The sequence below is a fragment of the Lissotriton helveticus genome, chromosome 7 (assembly GCF_964261635.1).
Source record: "Lissotriton helveticus chromosome 7, aLisHel1.1, whole genome shotgun sequence".
NCBI lineage: Eukaryota > Metazoa > Chordata > Amphibia > Caudata > Salamandridae > Lissotriton > Lissotriton helveticus.
Window position 1 is genome coordinate 859,747,345 of NC_136068.1, and position 27,046 is coordinate 859,774,390.

Sequence of the window (27,046 nt, forward strand, 5' to 3'; positions counted from 1 at the left end):
TGAAGGGAGGGTCAGTCGCAGGAGTTATACTGACGTCACAGAGCCGCCGTGGGATTGGTGGAAGCAGCGGGCGTGAGACGGGAGCAGATTGTAAAGGGAGGGTCAGTAGTGAGGAGCAATACTGATGTCACAAAACGCCACACTAGTATTGGTTAAACAATTAGCACAAGCCTGAGCTTTGGTCGGTTGCTAAGATAGAAGCCTTGTTAAGATTGGTTGAGAAAGATATTGTATGCCGATTTCTGATTGATTGCTGGTGTGAGTCGTGTAGGCAACAGAGTTTGAGGGGTTACGGAAGACCCTTTCATATATCGTTCATCTAGAATGTATGAAGAAAAGTGGAATATGTCGCTAATAAAGAAAATTAAAGAATTTCTTTAAGAAAGATAAGCCTGTGTTGACTAGAGAGGGAATTCCTATTCCACCACCAAAGACACCTGCTTCATTTATGATGATGGAAAGAGGATATCATACTTGTGTATGGCTGAAGAATTGGGTAGAGTATACAAAAGGTGATGGTGTTCTAGCTTTCCCAGAACATGGTACGTTAAATGGGAGAATTCTTCAGAATTTGAGAATCAGAATGAATGATCTAGAACCAAGACCTAGGTTGACTCAGTATGAGGCTTTGGAAGAATGGGAAACTGAGGCATTTGAATTAGAGAAATTCAGACATGGAAAAAGATTGAGGATTTTTACCTAGATATCCATATGAGTCATGTGAGGATCAGATGAAGCAATGGAGAAGAGCTATGGTACCAGAGGGTTTATATCCAGTGTTAATGGCTGAAGAGCAGACTGTATGCAAGTGCCAGGAAAAGACAAAACACATGAATGTGTCAGGGTATGGAGACTCAGAAGATGAATTATTTGAGGATATTTGAATTAAAACCCTCCACTGTATCAAGCGATACCTAGTAGTGTCACCCCGAGTGCTCCAGTGTTGGGAACACCATTGGTTCCACAGATTCTTCATGATACTTCAAGTGCTAGGGTGTTACAAGATAGCGAGAGACAAGCTTTGAACAAAACTAGATCATTTTAATACTGAAGCTTTGACAGTGCCAGTGACAATTGGTCCCGTGATCCCATTGTATGGAGCTAAAAAGAGTTGTCCGAAATCACAAACTGACAGTTCCTTTAGGTAATTTTAGAAAAGAAATAGTGATGTCTGACGATCAAGCTAGTGAGAGTGATTTGGTTATTTGATTAATGCAACTTCCAATTATGGAACCCCTAACTGAGACTCCAAAGAGAGTTACACCTGAAAAGGCAAAAGAAAAGGTGTCTACAAGCCCTAGTGGAATGGGAGGCTCAACAATGTTTACTCCTGATGATTTTGAGAGGTGGGCACAGGGTATAGAAAAACGAAATTCACAACCAAAAGTCTTGGATATTAGTAGATTGAAAGTGGATTTGGAAGAAACGATAGCTAGTAATGTAAGCACAGAAAGATTGAACATGTAAAGTGAAGAAGAATTGTTGTTTTTGGGTAAAAGCATAACTAGAAGAGCAAAGATTTTCCATGAGAAGTTAACAGAGGTTGCTTCAGAGATTGGAATAGACAGAGAGATCGAAGTTGTTGCAGAAGCCATATCGAGTGGAATTTACGGAAAAGGGTTTAGTAAGTATAAATACTTTTGGTAAAAGACTTCAGATAAAAGAATTGATGAACATTTGGAGAAAATCTGGAGACATTGATAAATGGAGAACTAGATAGACAAAGAAGAAAGAGGAAGCCCAAGCTAAAGAAGCATTGTCAGCTTTTCCAATGAGAGAATCAGAAAAGATTTAAAGGGTATGTCCAATGAGGGAGGTACCTGGCTGTGGATATGTTCATGTTCCATGGAGTAGACAGGATATTTTGTCATTTACAAATGATTTTCCAAGGTTGAGAGAGAAACCTGTTGAATAGTACAAGCAAATGGAAAGGTTTGTGAAAGTTTCAAAGGTATTGTTGAAAGATTTGGATGGTTTATTTGACATTGTTCTGATTTATGGCCTGAGTGTAAGATTACGGTTGATTGGCCGACTGAGGACTATGCAAGAGATTCCAAAACAGGACCCCGTCAGTAGAAGTGATGAAGAAGTATCACCAAGTAATTACTTTCTTCAATGGTAAAATCCCTCCTAAAGAAAAGGATTGGGTGAAAATAGACAGAACGACACAAGAACCCATGGAATCTATGCATGCTTATTATGAGAGGTTGCTACAGGTGTTTAAGCGGTATAGTGGCTTTGAAAATATTGGTGATAAGGATATGGGACATTTTGTGTATCGTTTTGTGTTTGGTTTGAACACGGCGATTAGTCAGATGATTCAGCAGCACATTTTGCACTGGCAGAGCAAGTCAATTGATGTGATATTGAAATATGCGAAATATTGCAGCAACGACATTATGGCAAAACATAGAAAGTTAAAAGAGATAATGATGTGGGCACAAGTGAATTTGGCAGAGCAGCAAGAAACAAATGTAGTTGCCCAAGCTGAAAATCAGATGAAAGAGCAGAGTGAACAAGTGTTGAATGGTAGTAAAGGAATAGCACGAATGAGTAAAGAGGAAGCAAGGAAGAAGTTTCCTTGTCATGCGAGCAGAAAGCATGGACATTGCAAAAACGAGTGTAAGAATTTTCAGAATAATAATGGGGAAAATCAAAATTAAAATCCACAGATGCAGAATGAAGTGGTTGTGAACCAGCAACAGCAGCAATAGGTAGTTACTCTACAGCATCAGGTGCCATAAGCTCCAATGCCAGACCATGTGAACATTCAAAAATACAGTGTGAACACCGGATTTTGAGGAGAAATTGGTAAAAGAAACCCTGTGGTTTCACAATATTTTTTGCAGAATGGTGAAGATGACTCAGACTATGTGCAATGATGGTGCCTGAGGGGGAGGTAGAGGAACGTGTGCTTGGCGCATCCTTGCGGGTAGATCAGACAGGTCCATTTATTGATGAGAAAGTTAAAAGTAGTTATATCACTTTTCTATTGGACACTGGTGCTACCAGGTCTACTGTGAGACCAGCAGACATCCCAGAGAGAGAGAGAGAGAGAGAGAGAGAGAGAGAGAGAGAGAGAGAGAGAGAGAGACTATTCAAGTTGTAGGAGTATCAAACAAACAGATTAGAACCCCAGTTACAAGAAAAAATGACGTGCATATTGGAAATTTTAAAGACATGCATCGATTTGTGGTGTGTGGTTCAAGTCCAGTGAATTTGTTAGGCAGAGACCTACTGTGCAAGATAACCTGCACAATTTATTGTACTCCCGATGGTGTTGCTTTCCAAACACCTGATGAGGATATTGTATACAGGATGTTGCTAGCTAAGCAAGGGACAGAAGTAGATGGGATTTTTTCATTAATGACTGAAAATGACTTGCCAGAAGAATTGACAACCACAGTAATTCCAAAGGTGTGGGACTTTTCAGGAAAAGAGATGGGGTTAATGACAAATGTTGATCCAGTGAAAATAGTGGTGAAAGAAGGTGCAGTTTATCCAAACAAAAAACCGTACAAAATGAGTCCAGAAGTGAAAGCAGGAGTTGCTCCAGTGATTGAACAAATGATTGAACAAGGAATTCTGAATCAAATAGTAAGGAGTCCATGTAATTTGCCAATTAAAGGACTTAAAAAGCCTAGTGGCAAGTACAGAATAGTGCAGGAATTGCAAAAGATTAATACGATTGTAGTGCCTTGTTGTCTGGTAGTGCCAAATCCAGCAGTAATCCTTTATCAGATACCATGGAATGCAAGTTAGTGTACAGTTTTGTGTCAAACTTCTTTTCTATACCTTTGCAACCGGATAGCCAATATTTATTTGCTTCCCGGTTTGGAGATCGTATGTTGGCATGGTGCCGAGTTCCTCAAGGGTATACAGAGTCCCTTGATCTTTAATCAGATCTTGAAAAAGTGTCTAAAGTCATTAGTAATGCCCAGACAATCTGTTTTGGTTCAGTATATTGATGACCTATTAGTGGCATCAAAGACAAGAGAGGATTGTGTCACTGACACATTTCCATTACTGAACCATTTGGCCAAAAGAGGACACAAGGTGTCCCCAGAGAAATAGCAGTTTTGTCAACACGAAATTAAGTATTTAGGGCAAAAGATAGAAAGAGGAGTTAGAAAAGTGACCCCGAAAGACTAAAAATAATCAAACAGATGCAATTACCTCAGATGCAAAATTAGATTAGAATGTGAAAGAAGTGTTGAAAGCATTACAATTGCCAATAGCAGTGGTCAAATGTGCTGCATACCACTCAGGAAATTACTATGTGACGGCAGGCAATAGATATGCAAAACAAATTGCTCAATATTGTGCAAGAAGCAAATTGGCAATAAATAAGAAAGTGGAAAATGATGAAACCAGCTACCAACTGATGTTTTTCTCAGCATTAGAAACATGGGCTGAGTTTAGACAATTGCAGGAAGAAGCTGAACAGAGAGAGAAAGAAATCTGGCTAAGGTCAGGTTGTATAAAAAAAGGACAGAAGATGAAGTGACGGTGTACTCAGATGGCAGACCAGTCATGCCAGACTACCTGCTCTCTCAAATGGCAAGAGTATTTCACGGAACAGCACACATAAGCAGGGATTCGATGAACAGACTTTTCAGACAGAATTTCTATAATCCAAAGTTTAGGGTAGTCGCAGAGAGCCTTTGCCAACGAAGCTTAATCTGTCAGCAACTAAATCCAGGCAGGAAGACAGTAGTTAGTTGAGTTAAAATTAGAAAGGCAGAAGGACTCTTCACCAGGTTACAATTAGATTTTTTCGAGTTACCACCAAGCAATGGATTGAAATATGTTTTGGTCAAAGTGTGTTTGTTTTCAAGATGGGTGGAGGCATACCCCACTAGAAGAAATTACAGTTTGACAGTTGCAAAAATATTGTTGAGGGAATTGATATAGAGATTTGGTTTTCCAGTGACTTTGAAATCAGATAGAGGACTTCATTTTAATAATGAGATAATCTGAATAATCTGTGCTGCATTCAACATTGAACAAAAACTGCACTGTGCTTACTGTCCAGAGGCTTCTGGAGTAGTTGAACAGCTGAATGGAACAATTAAATCAAGATTAGCTAAGATCTGTGTAACCACAATGCTGAAATGGCCAGATGCACTACCACTTGTGCTGATGGGTGTCAGAAGCATGCTGACAGAAAATCAGGATTGAGTTCACATGAAATCCTGATGGGAAGGGCAATGAGACAAGCATTCATTCCTAGAAATAAATTAATGTATATAACTAATGATCTGGTATTAGACTATTACAAAGTAATGGCTGATCTGGTGCGTTCTGTCTCTCATCAGGTTAGAGAAGACGCAGTTGCAAGGCAGCCAAGTCAAGAGCATGATTTGAACCCTGGAGATTGGATGTGAGTGAAGAAACACACCAGAAAATCGTGCTTAGCACCCAGGTGGGTTAAACCACGACAGGTCATACTTGTCACAACAGCAGTGAAGTGTGCAGGTTTACCCAATCAATTGGATTCATGCTATGCATACCAGAAGAGTACCAAGTCCACTTGAACAGCAAGAGCAACAGCTGACTGAACAAGATGAAACATCAGAAGCTGAAGGTGGTGAAGCTGAAGAATCTTGAGAAATAGATTCCGACGGACAAATAGATGAAGAGCAACCCAGTACAAGTCAAGAAGACTGGAAACCAGTGATTGAAATACCTGAAGTTGTTATCAAAACAAGAAGAAGAAATAATGTAGAGAGACAGGAAAGTAGAAAGGAAAAGACGGGAAAAGAACATACTCAGGAAGAAATAAACAAAGCTATTGAGAATCCTGAGCAGGGACAGAAAGGAGAAGAAGAACAAGTTCAGGTGGAAGGAGAACTAATTGAAATAAGACCTGAACAGGATCAGATAGGGGTAGAAGAAAAGGTTCAGGTAGAACAAGAACAAACTACAGAAATACCTGAACAGAACCAGTTAGAAGTAGAGGAACAAGTACAAGAGCCAGTAGAAGAAGAACAAAATACAGAAAATAAAGAGAAAGTGAGGGAAAACTAGAGCAAATTGTGCCTCGAAAAAATGAAAGTAAAAGAACCTTAGAGAAAGGCAGAGAGGAATGAAAGTGCAGTTCAGTTCTAAAGAGTTAGAAAAGGTGATAATTGGCCAGGTGGAGTTAAAAGACTAAAATATTATTTAAGAAACACAAGGAAGAACCCAGAGCAAGTAAATGAGGTTTTCTAGTCAAACAGACCCGAAGAAGTCATTTGCAAAGTACACACGAAGAAGCCCAAGACTGAGAATTTTGAACAAAAACATAAGGCTCCTGAGTGGACCAAATCATACTCAAAGAATTTAAAAATTTAGATGGACGTGAAGAATCAGAGAGAGCCTCTGTCAGTCAGGTTGATGGAAGTGAATTAAAGCCACCCTAAGGTAAAGTTCACATTCTTCTTTTAAATTGATTAAGAAAAGAGGAAAGGATATTTCCTTTAATTGAAAATGGCAGAAGCTATTTTCACTGAACAACCGAAACGAGGTTGTGAATGAAAATGTTTGACCTTGTTTATGTAGTACTAGCTTACACGTCGCGCGTTGCTGCGATCTCAGAAGAAAGGAAATTTAAGGAAACTTGTTATGATAACATTCAATTTACATTGTGTAATTTTTACTGAAACTTATTCATTTTAATATGGAAAACATTTCAAAGTGTTGTTTTAATTCTGTTTTTTTATTCGAGTGCTTGTGGATACACAATATGTTTTGTTTTTCCGTCTGGTGCGTAGACGAATAAATCAGAATGTTTTCCGAAGCATGAGTTGGCCACATACAGTTGTCCATGTGAGAAGCACAGATTCTCCAAATCTAGTCCACACACTTTCAGTGATTGTCCTTGTGCTTTGTTGATGGTCATTGTAAAAGCGAGTTGCACCGGAAACTGTAAACGTTGCATACACGAATAAATCAGAAGGTTTTCCGACGCGTGAGCTGGCCACACACAGTTGTCCATGTGAGAATCACAGATTCTCCAAATCTAGTCCACACACTTGTAGCGATTGTCCTTGTGCTTTGTTGATGGTCATTGTAAAAGCGAGTCACACCGTAAACTGTAAACGTTCAGTATTGGAAACATTATGAGGGCCCTGGGTGGCCGGGGGGCGATATTTAACACATTTGTCTTTTTTTCTTTTTTTTTGCCAGAAACCTTCGCGGGAGTGTACTCAACAACTTCCCAAAGTTTCATGCCGATCGGATGAACGGTGTAGTAATGCATAAAGGATAAACGGACATACTTTGGTTTTTATATATATAGATCTTATTAGTCATACTGACATGACATGGTTATTTTTAACAGTGGTGGTACCTTTATTAAAGGTAGCTAATAATATAAATAATACAGTCACAATGAGAGAATAGATAGCAATACAGAAAGTACTAAAACAAGATTAGAATGAGTAGATGAAGTTATGTATCTTCATAATGGACCTAATAATGATTCATGTGTTTACTAAGGTGTTGTTTCAGTATATAGATACAATGGAGATTAGTGATTGTTACGTCTGTATGAAATTACCCACATCAGCATCAGAAGGGATAACTTACCACCATATTCCTTTAACATATGGTGTGTCATCTAGTGTATTATCGAGTTTATTTTATGTAATCGGAAAGTTGCAGTATTTCTATTTTAATATAGATGAAGTATTTCTAGAATTACCTGTTTGAAAGAATATGAATCCAGTACTTAGTAGTAAGGATGCACAGTTCATGGGTGAATTCTTTTTAACAATGAGCCCAATAGATATAGTACAGGCACGCAAGAATAATCTAACATGTAAATTACGTGAAGAAGAAAAGGAGTTTCTTAATTTAGTTGAAGAAAGGAGACAGGATTAAACAAAGAAAGCTGATGAACAGAAAACCCATGTACCTTCATGGGTTAAGAAAGAGGAAATTCATGTAAAGAGCGAGGCTCATGCTGCGATGTCCCTAGACTTCGTGAAGAAGGGGAAATTGTGTCTCCATAGGTTAAGGACAGAGTATAATGATGTTTTCATTGGTTCCACTGAATGTGAACACAACTTCCTAATCATAGGAGGATGGGGACTAAAAGGGGGACTGATCCTGTATTTCCAGGCATTTATTATGTATGCTGAAATAATGCGTATTATAGATTACCTGCCAAGTGGAATGGTAGTTGTTACTTTGGAATAGTATTTCCAAAAATTTACTATGTGGACAGAATCAATGGAATATCTAACGAACTAACACAAATTAAGAGGGCTAGTTTTTCTGAAATAGTGGGTGATATATTTTGTGTACTGATACCTTCATTGGAGTCATTCTGAATTCACATAAAATTCAGAAATTGACAACAGTAGTTGATCATCTTTCGACTGATACTGCTGGAGGATTCTTGATGATTAACACAGAAATGGTTGCAATGAGATCTATGGTTTTACAAAATCGTCTTGCTCTTGATATTTTATTGGCAAAAGAAGGAGGAGTCTGTGGAATGTTGTTGCACTTACATACCTGATAAAAGCAAGAAAATCAAAGGGTATATTAAGAATATTACAAGAATTCATGAAGACTTGACCCAACTGGAGGTTGATGGTCAATGAGAAAGACTAACAAAGAGTATTACTGCAATAGGGAATTGGTTTTCGTACTCTGGAAAGAGTTTCCCAGGACAAATAATAATACCAGTAGTTGTAATAGTGAAAATAGTGTTAATGATAATGATCACATTCAAGTGTTGCGAGGGTGAGGGAAAATTGAGAATACATGATGGGAAAGGAAAGAAAAGAAAGAGAGAATATGAAGAAATACAACTAGAAGAGATGTAAGGGAAATTATATGAAAGAATAAAAGAATTAGAAGGCAAAGAAGTGAAGAATGAAAATATGAAAGGGAAAGAGAAAGAAAAATTGAGAATGGATGTTGTTGGCTTCTGGTTGGGATGGGTGATTTTAAGATGGCGCACAATGCCATCAGAGAGGGTATTAATGGAGCAATGTTTCGGAGAAATGAGACTTGCTCAGAGAAATCTGCTTGTATAACTCACTAACAAGTTATTAATAATGCATTGTGGAAACAAATACGCATTCACTCAAACATTTTTGGGTTAGTGAAGCTTGCATATGGATGTACTAACGCGAATAACATTGAAGAAGGACTAATACCGCTTTAAATAGGAAATTCTGTTTGGAGCATGTGTCAACTACATCTACGTAGTACAATGAGGTAAGGCTTGGAGGGCGCATGAGCAAAAGCTATTAAGATGGCGGCTTGAAGACTTGCATGCATGGAATCTGCTTACTTGAAATAAGAAAAAGCTATTTTACTAATTCTAACGCTGGGATAAGTCAAATAAATAAATTGGGATAGTGTAGAGGTGGGTGGTATACAGTGCAAGCACTTATTTTGAGAAATTAACATCTGTCTTTTGACTTTTATAGTTAGTTCGTATTTGGGCCTTTCTTGCATTACTGAATGAGCTGAAAGACGAGAAGTCCGCGCATGCCCACTGAGTAAAGCCTTGAAGGTCAATGACAGCAGTTGAAAGGGAGCCAAGATCGAATGCTACAGCCTGGGAACGGATGGTACAGAGTTCAACAGTGAAATGTTCTATTCATTTTAATGTTATTAATGTTGCAATATTGAAACATGTAGTGTACGAGAATAAAATGTATGAATAAGAGGTTGGGTTTACAAACAACGGTTTTACTGAATTTAGTGACATGTAAGCATGGTGTGAGGAAGACCCTCCTTTGCCAGACCAATCAGTGTTCGTATTGTACGATATTGAAAGATTAATGGGTGGAACATGCAGAATGAGAGGTATAATTGAGATAGTTTTTCAGCTAGTTAGGGAGAACAGAGAATGCTGAGAGCAGAGATCAGAGGGTGCAGAGCTGAAGAGAAATGCTGCTGGAGACTTGCTGAATGCTGGGAGAGATGTTGATGCTATGAGATGCTGATGAAGAACTGATCGCAGAACCAGAAACTGAGATTTCTATCCCATCCTAATTGGGTTATATGTGAAGATCGTGGAAGAATCTCGAGGAGGAAGAGAGTGTCAGAGAAGAGTGTGGCGCAACCGTTGGTATCTTAGAGAGGGTAACTATCCTGACCTGCTTCCTGTCCTGAAGTCTTTGTCTCCTGAATCTATCCCAGGGAACCCCCACCAGCCCTTTGGACAGGGGGTTGGTCTTCCACACCATCCTTGGTATATATAATTTTCTGTTATTTGCTAATGTTTTGATCTTTTCTCTCTCTCCTCTCCTTTTCCGATATCAGTTATTGCATGAGTCAGAGATAAATGTATTGTGTTTATTAATTGACATACATTTTCTCCCCTATGAATGATGGTGACTGCACTGTATTGAGACTGTTCACATGCATCTAAAATTTAGATAAAGATTTGAAAACTTCTTGAGTCTGTGGTGACTTACTTAAAGTATAGAAAAGTTAGTTAATTATCGCCATCAACTAGATCCAACTAATGGTTCATCGACCAGAGGAAAGAACTTGTTGATCTACAAAGGGTTAGTTGAAATTGAACAGAGTTATTGAATAAACTAATCCTAAACAGTTTTGTGAAAGTTTGATAAACACTTAAACTGACATCAGCGGTTTTAACCCCTTGCGAGTTTTATGGGCCCAGGTGAGCATATGATAGTGGAATGTCTATTGTTGGTGGACCGCTGGATCAATTCTTTCAAGTTTGGTCAAGCGTTGAAGGTTGTGAAGGTTAATAAGTATAGCCTGGTCACTCAAGATGGTAGGGTGTGGAAAGTGAGAAGGGAGCTCAAGTGCACAAATGTAAGGGTTCGTAGGAAGGAAGTTGCAGTGTGACTAGATTGGGAAAGTCAGGCTAAAGTTGGGTGACTGGAGTGAGAATGTTCCTGTTGGGAGGAATAACCAGAAAGGCATTGAGGGTAATGTGGTGTTGGGAATAAGTGTTGATCTGTCATTTGACACTACAGGCATTGCGGATGAATCTGTGGCATCAAGGGTAAGAAAGAGTTGTAGGACCAGTTATCCACCAGCAAGGTTTGAGGACTAAGCTTAGTTTCTTTAGTTTTATGCTTGCGGTTTTAAGGGGAGAGATGTGTTGCATATGCAAAGGACTTGTGTGTAATAGTGTCTACTTTTAAGTGCTGTTCTTGTTATGTTGTCTCCAGAGGGAGGTTCTAGAATCCTTTTGGAAGGCAGTTTTCCAGAGGACTTGTTTGTGTGCACTCCTGTTTGTACTGTGATGCTCACAATAAAGAAGTTGTTTTTATAAAAACCCATGGTTGGATCTTAACAAAGATTTACAAGAGTAAAAGTGCCAAACAAGAAATAGACAGCTCCTGACTGGGTCTTTCTGACAAACTATGTGCCAGAAGAAAAAGACGTTGATTTGAAATCATTTAGATTTTTGCTTGAAGAGCTCCCATGAAATAGGAAATAATCAATAAGTTTCCTGATGAAGAATTAAACTACTGCTCTGAATTTGGAAAGGCTGTGGGTTCTCTCAGAATTTTTGCTTTTGAATGATTTGGATTAATTATAGACTACCTTTGATTATTTTGGATTACTGGGATTACTTTTAATATTTTTGCTTTGAAAATTGAGTTTATGACAAAAACAAGAACTTGAGAAGATGCCTGCAAGAAAAAAAGGCTTCTTAGTTTTTTCCAACTATTTTTATGATTTCTAGTTTGACCACATCAATTGATGTGCTGATGCTTCTTTAGCTTTGTGCTATATTTATTTCTATCCAAAATAATAGTTCAATGTCCAGTTATGATACGGATACTAAATATCATAGGTTAGATCATAAAGATTGCCATAGTGATGAGTTGTGAGAAAATGTGTTCATAGATAAAAACTTAGAAGGACATAATGAATTTGTCTGATTGTTATGCTTTTACTCATTTGCCTACTTCTGCTTCAGGAAGTGTGACTGATATTCAATTGACATTATCTTATCCATTGTCCTGTTCAGTGAATTACACTTTACTGATGCACCAAAAAGTATTTAGAAGAGAGTTATGTCCCTTTATCGTTTATCAAATATTAGATGTCTTGAGAAATCTGAACTTTTTATTACTGTTTTTAAGCTTCACCATATTAACATTGAAAGTTTTAACATGCACTGTGTATGCATATTGACTGAAATTGAGCAGGACTTTTATAAGAGATTAAAACAAGACAAGATTGACTAAAAAGTTGCCAAAAGGTTCAGGAAAAAGAGGTTTGAATCAAAAGAAGAGATGGAGATTGACAGGTCACAAATATACCCTAGTCTAAGAATTTGGACCGGGCAAGAAAGGAGTGTGTATTTGATGTGAATGGGACGCTGTGATGGGCCGAACGTAGTTTGGAAAAGTGCATGTGCTTATAATTTTGCATTAGATAGGTCTTATATTCTAGGGAGTATTAACACTATGTTTAAAGACATTTAATACATTTGCAATAATATTTCTTATATCACACTTCCACAAGGTTTTACAGCTTTTTGTTATTTAGCTTTTGTGGTTCTTAGAGTCTACTATGTGAGCAGTTTGAGTGAAGTGAGCGAAGTGCATCATCGAACAGTGAAATAAGATGGTTCAAGGTAAGAAGAGATAGATTTGAGTGGTGTTTTGATTCCTCTTATAGGAATAGCTTTAAATGAAGCAAAGATTAGAAAATTGTCTACTTTAGTGGAGCGTTTGGCAAGTAACACAGCAGGTGCTTTAACGTAGTTTAATGAAGTTATGCTTGTGATAAGATCTATGGTCATCCACAATTACCTTACTTTATAGATACTTTTGATGAAAGAAAGAGGTGTCTTTCATATAGTAGGGAGTCAGTGTGACACTTATGTCTCAGACAACATTGAAAGCATTAACAAATATATTGATAACATACCTATTATTGTGAGAGAGAGTCAGCTAGTGAGAGAACCTGGAATTAGGGAGAAAATGTGTTCATGGATTGAGGATATTGAAAAATGTATACTAATAAAAATAATCATTGTACTAATAGTAATAGTTCTAATTATAATAATTTTCGCCCTAACATTCAAGCTTTCAAAAGCAATATGCATTTGAGGGTTAAGTTGTAATTGCAGAGGCAAGAAAAAGAAGTCAAAGAGACAGCTGCATAAAGGCGAAATCGCACTCAGAGAGATGAAAGCCAAAAAGTATGTTGACCTGAAGGCCTTGAAGAAGGATTTGACAAAACCAAGAATAATGCAAGAAATGTTGTAGTGGAGTTGGGTGATAATTACCATAGTTATTATTAGAGGGGAAATTGTTAGCTTATTTTAATTTTCCAGAAAATAATCAATAAGATAGGCATGATTCAATTAGCATATTTTTGAGACAGTAAAATATGTTTTCTCATGTCACTTTGATGTACTACTGTACATTTACAACTGCACACTAGATTTAACCCCTTCAGTGCTAATGACAAGGGTAACTCGTCATGGAGTTTCCATTGATTTCAATGGAAAGTTAATGGACCTACTCGCACACCCCTTAGCATCCAAGTGGTTAAAATTATACATTCATTCTTCATTCATTTTCAACTCGAGAATATACAAATATCACAAAGTGTCTATCCTTTGGGTTCAGATCATTAACTTGAGGAGAAGATGACAGTCATTGACTGTCAAAGGTGCCTTTAGAAATGGAATGCATGCATTAGCTAGCTTTAATTGCTAAAAAATAATGATTCATCTATGCATGCTTCAGTTAGCATAACTAGGTCACACTAGGCTGCACTGCCAATAATTCATGAAATGCTCTAGAAAAGTGTTCATATATTTTGGGTGCACAAGCTTACCAAATGCATGTGGGTATCTCTCTTTCTCAAATTCAATGAAAATACAGCCTCAGCCACAGTCTCTGAATAAAAAATGTCTAATCTGTTCTGCTCTCCAGTGGGAAGGGGGGAGACTGTCAAACTCTTAACCGAGTTCTGCTGGTAGTTGAACAAACCATTGTATTCCTGCATTTCATAAGCATGAGATGATATCCCTAATTAATTATGTACAGCTTGTGCAAACTAATAGATTGGTTGTAATAATTGGATCTTTTCTATTCAAACCCTTCCTCATGATGTCATGAAATGTGTGTGCCTTCTTCTCCTGAAACACAATAATAGATGGTGGTATTTGGTGATAAGTCAGACCTTTTGCTACAAAATTGTTTTGCTCTGTCTGAGACCTGTTAATGTACCCGCTATACTAAATATGTATGTATTCTCTGTAATTTAGCTATATTTTGAATAAACCCACATGGTTAATAATTGTAGAATTTTGTCATGTGCAGTTTTATTTATATCCTTGAACTAAGTCAATGAGAGACTTAGATGGACCTGTTTGGTCCTAACAACCCTCCTAAATTATTACTTAGAGAGTCAACACATGCATTAAATATCTTTCCTTGTAATGGTCTCAGTGCCACATCTAGATGTCCAGAGGAGCTAAATAATTCTTCTGAGGGGTACATAAGACATGGGGGCAACTATATTAGGAAAATCCCTCTCTGGATCAAACCTGATAGGAGAATTAGGGTAACCTTGATCGTCTGTTTACACAAGGGACCAACACATTCATTGATGTAATGTTGTCTGAACCTATATTTTATATTGTTCCAAAGTCATCAATGTTCTATTACTTGGCTGTTTGTTTCATCTTGTATGGTGTAGCTCTTGCCTCTAGTTGAAAATTGGGCCATTTGCACTACTGGAACCACTTTTAATGTTATAATATGCTCTAGCATTAAGTGGTTATGCTGTTTGTTCTTTGTGCAGTATTCTGCCAACAACCTCATGTTTATCCATTTTTAGTTATACCACTAATTATGCACAATCACAATGTGCCCTTGTCGCAGGGATTCCGTTCTCCTACAGAACTGTGCATAGAGACTTGGAACCTCAGTGAGTTAGGGTGTGCCAAAACTCACGTAGTACCCAAAATCCCCTACCAGACTAGCTACAGTGTCTCATTGGTCATTACAAACTCCCAATGCTTAGACAAACCAGAACATGGACTTAGAATACCTCAGGTAACGTGGAACACATGAACACTCTTTCGTTATACAATCAGTTCAATCCAGAACAAGGAGTAAAAGAGGACGTGTGCACATTTGAAATGTTTATTTACTAATGCAGTGTTCTCAAACGCAGTATCTTAGCTAATACAAGCAAACATATTATAAGAAACAAAGTAATCAGCATAGTTACTAGTCCATAGAATACAAAAGGTGAAAGCATATTAAAATGCTAAAATAAATAGGGTTAAACAACACCTAATTCTCACCCTCCCTACCTAGCATATTATATTATATATAAGAAGGTCTCTTTGGGTTTTAGCAGGGCGGGCCCATACCTCAGATCTTAGTGGTAAGGGATCACATCAAATTCCACCAGCTCTCTTCATGCGAAGCACCATCAAGTGTGTTTGTATGCTCTGTGCAAAGCCATATAAAACGCGCCTGAATTTGGCCGCAGCTGCATGTATGTTATGTCTAGGAAGGTGCGAAGATCAGACCTCACAACAACTGTGTCGAGATATCCTTGAAGGCTTCAGCACTCACTGTACAGACACGGCTCACTAAGCAAAGCCGATATCAGAGTAACAATATATTATTCGTGTGTGAATCGAAACACTCTACTAGGCTCAAAGCTACAATAACAGTTATGTGTTGTGTGCAGAAGCAGCAGAAAGGTAAAAATTGTGTTTTAACTCCTAATAAGCGCGTGCTAACTTAACACAGCATATAGGCTAAGCATATCTATATGACACCCCAGTTACGTACTAATCCATTTTCCATATTCTAAATACACATCTTGACGTGTAGGCACAGTGGCGTAGCATTAGACTCCGAGCTCCACCGTGCACAGGCGGCAGGGCCATAGCCTGAAAGCTCCTGACTGGGTCTGGGGAGGGGGACCCTCCATGCACTTTTCTGGTGGCAACCTCAAGTCTCTTTACGCCACTGTGCAGGCATATATAAATATAGCTCATTGACATTGCACAGAAGAGGAGTATCCAGATATAGACAAAGTCTCATGCTTAAATGTCTGCTATTTTACAAATTTGTATGCCAATAGTCTGACAGTGGCCCACAACACAGTAATCTAGATGTAATTATATTTCTTGGATAACGAATCACAACATGAATCTGGCTCTTTATTTAGCTATTTATTCGAACTTCACAAGCCCACTTGTTCAACTCTGATAGTCTCATTTATAAGGAGTTTTCTCTCACTACATATTATTAGCTCTGGTGGTTAAAATGTGCCTGTGAACTTTACAGCAATAGTCTGCATTTGTATAGCATCTCTTGGTTGGTAGAAGGGATCTCACGAGGTAGATTTGCATGTAGTAATCTTTTTATTTCAGTGGGTGTTTTTTCTTATCTTATCTAGTAATTAGCTAATGAGGATCATTTCTTGCAAAGTACCAGGTGATGGCTCCCTTTTCATTCTACAATTTACCTTTTTAGGTCTCGTCCTTTACCATTCCGAAGGAATGGGAAATGGCGAGAATTCAAGTGCTCGAACTGATTGTCAAACCACCGCTTTTTTTCGTGGCGTTTTCTTCGAGTGCACGTACAGGGACGCGCTTTTGGCCCATACACTTTCATGGCCATCTGTTCCTCAATGTCCCTCCCACCCTTCGTTTGATCTTGCAGCGAGTTCAGGCTAATGGCCCTCCCTCCTCCCCCAGCACAGAGCGCGCATCGCGGCCACACAGCACATCAAAGGGCTTCTCCCAGCGTGTGCTGTGCGGCTTCTCCTCCCCTAATTATGTGGCCGGCCGTACTTGTGTTTCCCGGCCGCTTCCCGGCCACTCTTGTATTTAATTAGCAGCAGCAGCATTTCTCCTGCGCCAGGCCACATCAAAGGCTCTGAGCCACTTTCACCCACACAGCAACACTTACAGACACGCAACGCCACTCACACCCACGCAAGCCCACTATCATCCACGCAACACCACACTCACCCACGCAACGCCACTCACCCAAGCAACACCACTCACACACGCAACGCAACTCATCCACGCAACCCCACTCATCCATGCAACCCCACTCATCCACGCAACGCCACTCATCCACGCAACGCCACTCATCCACGCAACGCCACTCACCAAAGCAACGCCACTCACACACACAACACAACTCACCCACGCAACGCCACTCACACACGCAACGCCACTCACACACGCAACGCCACTCACACACGCAACGCCACTCACCCACGCAACGCCACTCACCCACGCAACGCCACTCACACACGCAACGCCACTCACACACGCAACGCCACTCACACATGCAACGCCACTCACACACGCAACGCCACTCACACACGCAACGCCACTCAGCCACGCAACGCCACTCACACACGCAACGCCACTCACACACGCAACGCCACTCACACACGCAACGCCACACACACGCAACGCCACTCACACACGCAACGCCACTCACACACGCAACACCACTCACACACGCAACGCCACTGAGCCACGCAACGCCACTCACACATGCAACGGCTCTCACACACGCAACGCCACTCACACACGCAACGCCACTCACACACGCAACGCCGCCACTCAGCCACGCAACGCCACTCAGCCACGCAACGCCACTCAGACACGCAACGCCACTCAGCCACGCAACGCCACTCAGCCACGCAACGCCAGCCACGCAACGCCACTCAGCCACGCAACGCCACTCAGCCACGCAACGCCACTCAGCCACGCCACTCAGCCACGCAACGCCACTCAGCCACGCAACGCCACTCAGCCATGCAACGCCACTCAGCCATGCAATGCCACTCAGCCACGCAACGCCACTCACACACGCAACGCCACTCACACACGCAATGCCACTCACACACGCAACACCACTCACACACGCAACGCCACTCACCCACACAACGCCACTCAGCCACGCAACGCCACTCAGCCACGCAACGCCACTCAGCCACGCAACGCCACTCAGCCACGCAACGCCACTCACACACGCAATGCCACTCACACACGCAACACCACTCACACATTGTGGGTGCAGATTGTGGGTGCAGATTGTGGGTGCAGATTGTGGGTGCAGATTGTGAGTGCAGATTGTGAGTGCAGATAGTGGGTGCAGATTCAGAGTGCAGATTGTGGGTGCAGATTGTGGGTGCAGATTGTGGGTGCAGATTCAGGGTGCAGATTCAGGGTGCAGATTCAGGGTGCAGATTCAGGGTGCAGATTGTGGGTGCAGATTGTGGGTGCAGATTGTGGGTGCAGATTGTGGGTGCAGATTCAGAGTGCAGATTGTGGGTGCAGATTGTGGGTGCAGATTGTGGGTGCAGATTGTGGGTGCAGATTCAGAGTGCAGATTCAGAGTGCAGATTCAGGGTGCAGATTGTGGGTGCAGATTCAGAGTGCAGATTCAGAGTGCAGATTCAGGGTGCAGATTCAGGGTGCAGATTCAGGGTGCAGATTCAGGGTGCAGATTGTGGGTGCAGATTGTGGGTGCAGATTGTGGGTGCAGATTGTGGGTGCAGATTGTGAGTGCAGATTCAGGGTGCAGATTCAGGGTGCAGATTCAGGGTGCAGATTCAGGGTGCAGATTCAGGGTGCAGATTGTGGGTGCAGATTCAGGGTGCAGATCCAGGGTGCAGATTGTGGGTGCAGATTCAGAGTGCAGATTCAGAGTGCAGATTCAGAGAAAACTCAGCAGCACCACCACCATTGCAATGCAATAGGTCTCGTTTTAACGCAAATTTAAGCTAAAGGCCTTGTAAATGACAAAGCCTTTTATTTATGTTCCAAAAACCAGAACGCAAAAATAAAGGGCATTATCATTTACAATGCTAATAGTTCAGACTCGCGTTATTGCGAGACCTATTGCATTTCCAATGCTTGTTCTTCTTTGGGATTCCTGCAGTTGGTAGGGACGCTTCAAACCATTCTTTCCCATAAACCTAAAGGGAGGACATCCATGGTTTAGCTGTTTCTGGTTCTGTCTCATTCATTTCTTTCCCTTTGTAGTGCAATGCTTCGGCAAGCAATCTTTCTCTTGTACGTCATTTTCAGAATTCTACCTCTGAGTGTTTGCTTCTGTCACCCACCTACATTAAAAAAAATCATGTTATAACATTATATTTTGATCTCTTCTACATTTGTTTAACGTTTAGTAATGTAAAATAAACTTCTCGGTCATTGAACAGGTTTCTCAGTTCAATGTTTGATTTGTTTGCCCTGGTGTGTTTCAATACTCTGTCCTTTACTCGATGATCTATTGATGTATCGATTCTTTATTTTGTCCTCTTCACACGGAGCTAATTACCAATTATGTTGTTCTCTTGTCTCACAGGTGACAGCCTGCAGTGATTCTACAATATTGTCATTATTCCAAAGTGACCCAACTGTTGAAACAAAAGCTCACTTGAAACTCCACAGAGAATTCCTAACAAATGTTAGACCACTACACATATACATCGGAATTATGTAAATATGAAAGTAAAAAATGCTTAAAATCAGAAGGCTTGACAATAAAGAGTATACATAAGAATTATAAAAAATAAATAACAAATAAGTGAGTTAGTTGAGTATTTTACCTTCACATGATTCCGTTATGTATACAACATCACCAATCTGAAGGGAAAGCTGTTGCGATGCAGCAGCCTCAAAATTATATATAGCTGTAAAAAGAGACAAGGTTTTTGGCTGTTAATATTTAAATAAATAATGCTTACATTATTAGGGTACATAAAACAACTTTGTTGTGTGATGAAATCTATAAAACTAAATAGCAGTACCAAACAACACATCAGCAAATAGAAAAACATGCAAAAAAACGATCGTGTTTCCATAGTTAGGTCAGTATTGAAGTGATATGAAATTCACCAGTGATGGTATTGATGGTATCTCTTCTGATGTCATTTCTGACAGTATGATTGTGTGTGAGGTCATGAGCGGAGTGTTATGGAGCGAGGAAGTGTTTGCTCAGATTTGATTTGATTGTAGGTTTTGTAAAGCGCGCAGAATACCCCAGGATGCCCTGGCACAGAACACTTTAATTTGAGCATGCACATTGTTGGCTAGCAAGATTAATACATTAATTCAGGTAATGATACCAAGCTAATTTCAGTATTTTTTCTTTTATATTGTACCTGTAGCTTGTTTTAATTGTGTTTCTATATGATATATATACACACATACACACAGGTATATAATCTGGCAGTAACATTGATTTTATTACAGCTAGAGAAAATATATTTTGCTGAAATCTGTATATTATGCATAATGTATGGTAAATATGGTATATCCATAATTATGGGGTAAACACTACCTGAAAATTGTGAAAACCCACTGACCATCACCATTGCCCATTGTTTTATGAACAATGTATTTAAGAAAGTTCAACAAAACCTAGGCATTCTAATTCTAATTCCAATCAGTGCTCCTTGCTTGCTGCAGCTACTACCTCCGCCAACATAAACATGGAATAAGGGACAATGTACCCTGAAGTGTCCCTTGATAGAAATGGGGGTCTCTTGTTGGCAGTGGTAGGTACCTTCAACCAAATAGGGACCCTTGCTTCTAGTCAGGGTAAGGGAGATACACTCTTTAGATAACCCCTGCTCACCCCCTTGGTAGCTTGGTACGAGCCGACAGGCTTATCCCAAAGGCAATGTGTAAATTATTTTTACCAACACTCACAGTAACACAGTGAAAACACCACAAATGGACAGTTTAGAAAAATAATAAAGTATCTTTATCTAAACTACACAAGAGCAAAACTAAATAAATCCAACATAAACAGTTTAAAAAATATGACTTTAAACAGCTTTCAAGAACTTGCACCATAGAAATCTATGGATGTGTGGCTTTGCACCAAATGTACCTGGAGATGCAACAAAATTACTCAAGCCAAACAGCTGCAGCATCGAAAAACAAAGAGATGCGACACTCCTGAGACACTGAGGAGGTGATGCAACAGCCACGCTGCAAACAGTGGACGGGGGGAGTCGAGTCCGGTCTGTAGGGTGAGCGATGCGTTGAGTCTTCGTGCCAGTTTCGGTTTGCAGGTGATGCAATGGGAAAGCGACTCGAACAGGTACGATGCGTAGATCTTCGAGATGCGACAGTGATTGATGCAACAGGGTTGCGCTGCACCGGTCATTTTCAGCCCCAATCCCTCAATGCGTCGGCTCTTGCAGCGGCGAAAGTGCTGCGACAATTTTTGTAGCGGCACGGCGATGCAATGGAAATCTTCCTGCGCCGTCGAGATGCGCTGGTGAAACATGCCGCAAGAAGAGCAATGCAACGGGTTTTGCAGTTCTTTTCAAGCTTCTTCTTCTTCCAGCTCCCTAACAGCAACAACAACCTCCAGAAGTCGCACAACTGGATCAAGCACTATAGGCAGGTCAGAACTCACAAAGCAGAGTTCAGGGGGAGCTGGGGGTAAAGTCCTTTCGTTCCTGGGACTTCAAAACATGAGGCCAGCTCTCCTCAAGTCCTTGGAGATCTCATTCAAGCAGAGGACACAGCACACAGCAAAGTCCTTCTCCTTCCCTTGGCAGAATAGCAACTACAGGTTAGCCCCAGAACACAAAGCAAGGGCAGTCCTTCTCTTCAGTTTCTCCAGCTCTTCTCCAGCGCAAAGGTTCCTCTTGAATTCCAGGATCATCTAAAGTTCAGGGGTTTCAGCTCTCACATTTATACCCCAAAAGTCCTAGACCCAGTCCAAACCAGTTCTGGGTGCACTCTGCAAGTGCACAACTTATTCCATTGTGAATGTGGGCCAGGGTCTTCAGACGGACCTCAGGAGGCAGAGCCAGCATTGTGGAAGGCAGGCACAGCCCTATTCAGGCCCAGGTGCTACTCCTCCTACCACTCCAAATGCAGATCGGTCTATTCAGCTTAGTGCTGACTCACCCAGAATGCTGGAGTCACCCCAGCTCCTGTCACTCTCAAACCAGACAGTCAATCCACAAACAGATAGAGGCATACAGAAAGGTTGAACAGGAAAATAGCCACTTTCTAAAAGTGCTATTTTCAAACACAGAATTTAAAAACCATCTTTACTAAAAATATGTGTTATTAAGTTCTTAGTTCAGGGATACCAGGCTCCAATTCTTTATCTCACTCCTATGGGAAGATATGCAGATAAACATGTTACACAGCATTCCCCATTCTTGACTATGGGCAAGATAGCCTTTCAATAGTGACAGTATTTGACTATCAGGACATGTTACACACACTAGTACATGTCCTACCATTCACATACACTGCACTCTGCCCAGGGGGGTACCTTAGGCCTACCATAGGGGTGTCCTATGTCTAAGAAAAGGGAAGGGTAAGGCCTGGCAAGTGAGTGCACTGGCCAGGTCAACATGGCAGGTAAACTGAGCACAGGCACTGCGGTGGCAAGCCTGAGACATCTTTTCAGGGCTACTTATGTAGGTGGCACAATCAGTGCTGCAAGCCCACTAGTAGCATTTGAGTTACCATCCCTGGCACACTCAGTGCACTTTACTAGGGACCTACTGGTAAGACAAATACGCCAATCATGGATAAACAATCGCAATAACAATTTACACTGAGAGCATGTGCACTTTAGCACTGATCAGCAGTGGAAAAGTGCCCAGAGTCCTATAGCCAACAAACACAGGTCAGGAAAAACAAAGGAGGACGAAGCAAAATGTTTGGGGATAACCTTGCAAAAAGGGCCATTTCCAAACACCCATGATAAGGATATTTCAAGTCATTAAGGTCTGTGACCACATAGTGAAATGAGACTGCTGGCTCAGAGCTTTTATGGGCCGAGGAACTATGAGGTGGCTTTAAAAATCCTTTTTAATGTACAATTGTGATATATTACTTGAGTTAATAAGTGTGTTTTTAACTTCTGTAGCTTCCTCAAATTAGCACCCATTCTCCTAGGTAAGGAGTGTGCTTGTTTAGTTGTGTTTTTTTTATTTGCAATCTTTGATTTATAGATGTATTTTGTAAAACTACAACTCCCAGAATGCATTGCGAAAACAGAACATTGTGTGAAACCAGAAGAGCTGTGCCCACGATCCGAAACAATAAAATTGTATTTTTCAAAAAACCTCCGTAAATACTATGGTTCCGCATATTGAACTTAAACATGATATAATTCTTACAAGGATTCAAACTCATGACCTTTAAATGAGCCTTTGTATTAAGGACGAGCTATCCATTGACCAAGTCATGCTTCGACCTTTGCAACTCCCTTGTTTTCCTGACGTGCTTTCAGTGGTTGTTCTGCGCGCTATCTGAAGTTGAAACTGGTGGATTGAGTGCCTCAGGGTTGCCTTAATGATGGATACACTCCAAAGAATCATGGGAATGAATATTTCACATCAGGCATGCTTGAGCAGTGCTCAGTTTGAACAAGATAGTGAGACAGATAGTGTTGCCAGGCCAGAGTCTGGGAGCACTTCAAAGGTTTGACAGAACTCCCTTTTTTTATAGGTGAGGTTGCAGTGTTGTGTGTGGTTAGAGTTTTTCTGGTAATTCATACATGCTGCATGCAAGCCAAGCCTGTTTGTAAGTCATATAAGGAGCACTAACTATTTCCGGTGTGTATTTAAATGGCGTTTGCCCTAGAAAACTGTTATTCTAAAAGGTGATAGATAGCAGCGTCTGTGCGATTGCCATTATTTTAGCTGCAGGCTGGCATTAGTTGTGCTAACAAAAATGACATAAACGCAACAGAAATTAATTTTCCATACACAGAGGATACTGTGTGTAGTGATTAGCACTGCAAGGCCATCTTTCCTCAAATGGAACGATTGTTCTTGTGTTTGAGTGTCTACCATGTATTGCAGCGTTATACCGCTACTTGTACTTTGTATACCTTTGTAACCTGCACAGATGTCACTTTTTCCTCCTTTAATTGTACCGTTTGCTACCTCTTGTATTTTGTTTGCTCACAATTGTCACTTTTGCCTCATGTAACTTAATGTTTGCTGCTGTACTTTGTTCACTTCTAATCTTCTCCTCATGTATCATTACTGTTCCTTTTGTGAAGCGCTCTGACACCTTCGGGTAAAGTCCGCGCTATATAAAAAAGCATAAATAAGCTTGAAAGGAAGTAGAATTGGTTACAATTGCTTGCCTTCAATGGTGTTGCACAGAAACGCCCCCGTCCCCTCTCCACAGATAATCTCTGGAGAGAAGGGTTTAAAAAGACAAAGGAATTTGGGAGGCAGACATGAAGATTGCTAGAGGAGCATGAAGGGGTGCCATTCGCTGGCTGCGGGCTAGATAGACAGCTTTCGGAGGTGTGTGGGGATAGTTGCATAGCTCAGCATACAATTAGCAGGGAGATTCATGATAGTTCAGCCTATATAATAACCATGAGGCTTGTAGCATATATTTACCTATAAGGTAGGGATTACCCTGATTTATTAGTGGAAGCAGAGATGTATAATATACAATTATTTGGTTTTTTTAAAATTATCATTGTGTTTTATGAAATGAGATCACTATTATAATTGCCATTGTTTCATCATAACATTTTATTCTATCATTGTCAAATATCATCTACTGTGTATGTATACCATTTCTGGGGAATGGGGTGAGGGTCCTGCATAATATAGCCCTGCAGTTTGAGTTTCTCAGGCAGCGTTGTCTGACTCATAGCATGAGAAGAATTAGAAGCACCTACCTGCTCTCCTTTTCTATGAAAGGGGTGAAACATGCCCCAACCCTGTAGAGCTAAGGAGATATAACTAGGAGTGCCCACCCCTCTAAAATGAAAGGTTCATGACATAAGTAGGGAGGGAGGGGAGCGCTAATAGAAGTTGCTGCAAACAATAAAAGAAAGAGACATGTTGACATTATAAGTTGTTTGTAATAACTTCATGCGAGTGACTTGTGACATCATTTTCTTATTTGAGGTGCATTCTGACTTCAGACCACAACTGTAAAAAACATACATTGTAGGCAATTATTTAGTTCATACTGTCTGCCACATTGTGTAAAAATACATAGGGGCATATTCTCAAGGACTTATCGCCGAGTTATCGGCACTTTATCGCAGCCAAAGGGGCGATAAATTTATCGCTCCATTCACAAGCTGGTGCTAATAGCGGATATCACCAGTTTACCTGTGATAGCAGCCACAAAAAATATTGCCACAGATGACCCCAGCAACTAACACTAATGAGATGCAGAGTAGGCATTCCTGGGCAAAAAGCCGTGAAAGCACCACTTCGCAACATTCTCTACGACCAGCCAGATCGGCAATAAGATCACAAAACAGTCAAAAAGGTGCATTAGCAGCAGGTATTTAACACCTTCACTTACCTGGTGTAAAGTTGATCGACAACCAGCACCATAAAAGGGAGCCCAGCCCAGAGCCTCACCAGAAAAACAACAGATGCCATGGAGCTACTGATCATGTAGCTCGGAGCCCAAAGAGGGCCACAACACCCACCACCCCTTGGCCCATAACGCCCCCCTCCGGATCCCCCGACACCTCCTCCCCCGGACCACTGCAGAGGCAGCGCAGACAAAGACAGCGGACCTTCAGAAAATGCACCAGCCTCACAGACTTAATACCAGAGGATGTCATTGCCTACTACAGGCTCAAAAGGACAACCATCCTCGCCATCCTGAACATCATTTCCCACAGGCTGATGGTACCAACACAGATGACAATCAACATCCCTCAGCAGACAAAGCTCCTGGCTGTGCTGCATTTGTTGGCCTCTGGGACCTTCCATCCAACAACTGCCAGAGTCGGAGGAGTCTCACAGCCAGCCCTATCAAAGTTCCTCACAACTGTCTTGGATGCCACCATCAGCTTGGTACCCCAGCACCTTCACTTCTGGAGACCAAGCAAGGCTTCAACGCCATAGCTGGCTTCCCGCACGGGTTGGGGGCAATTGACCGCACACATGTCCACCTTGTGCTCCGTGCCGACATGCACACAATTACCACAACAGAAAGCACACACATTCCATCAATGTGCAGGCAATAGTGGAAGTGGACCACCAGGGACTCTTCACCAATGTCGTCGCCAACTACCCAGGCAGTGTGCATGATTCCTGCATCTTCCGACAGTCCATCATCAACCAGCGCTTCCAGGATGGCACCTACGGAAATGCATTGCTCATTGGTAAGTACAAATGAACACACCACACACATCAACTCCACAATGATGCAACTCACAACTCTGGGAATGCACACGTTACAAACTCACATAGAACATGCCAAACAACAGGCCCACCCACCAGACACGACAGCACAACTTACTGTGGTAACCTGGGCTAGCCATGTACATGAGCCATCTTCGGCATGGCACCTCGGCCACACAATAGCAGATTGGGGGAGAGGTGGGAACCAGGCATGTGCGAAGGAGCCAAGTGACCCATGAATAAGAATGTACACAGTGTGGCGTGGATGTGTTGGCCAGACTGCAGTATGCAGACCACAGACATGTCCATGTCGACATATACTGCTGGTGTTTGGAGTGTAGTGGACGCAACCATGTTACCTCAGGCAGTGGGGAAGATAGCGGAAATGTAGCTTGTTACGTCCTCCCCTTTAAGCGTGAGCGGAGTGGGCTGGCCCGGCGTACGCCAGGCCAGCGTAGGGGTGTGAATAAAAAGCACGTAGCTCTGGGCGTGGTTCTCTTCCAGAATGGCCAACGTTTCTGCCACGGCGGTGCCTCTCTCCCCGCCACGAGGCCGATGCAGTGAGCTGTGTTGCCTGCGATCTTGTGCACCTGCTGCACCCTGGGACGCTGGTCCCAGAATCCGTCTTGCCCACCCAGGACTCACTGCTCACCTGCCGACACCGGCATATGTCAAAGAGGGCCCACCACGTGCCGGTGCAAGCTCCAAGCCCGAGGCCCGTGACCTTGGTAGCCTCCTCAGACCATCTCTGGCCTCCGCGACACAGGCCCCCACACTCCTTACTCGTTGAAGTACTCAACCACTGCCTCCGGCCTACAGTATGGTCAAGTATGTCATACATTTGGAACTGAGTATTGATATCCTGATGGCCGAGTTTATAGGTTAATGGGATGTTTGATATCACTGTACTCCCTTCGAT

The 27,046-nt window shown here is 41.4% G+C and overlaps 1 protein-coding gene across 2 annotated transcripts in view; it reads right to left on the minus strand.

Annotated features, from left to right (window-relative positions):
* DOCK2 (dedicator of cytokinesis 2) overlaps positions 1-27,046 on the minus strand; it is a 2,042,522-nt gene that overhangs the window by 1,825,324 nt on the left and 190,152 nt on the right. For both annotated transcript variants that reach the window (XM_078653374.1, XM_078653373.1), the window contains exon 2: positions 19,570-19,653. In XM_078653374.1, the coding sequence (XP_078509500.1) occupies positions 19,570-19,653 (84 nt within the window). The remainder of the gene's footprint in view (positions 1-19,569; positions 19,654-27,046) is intronic.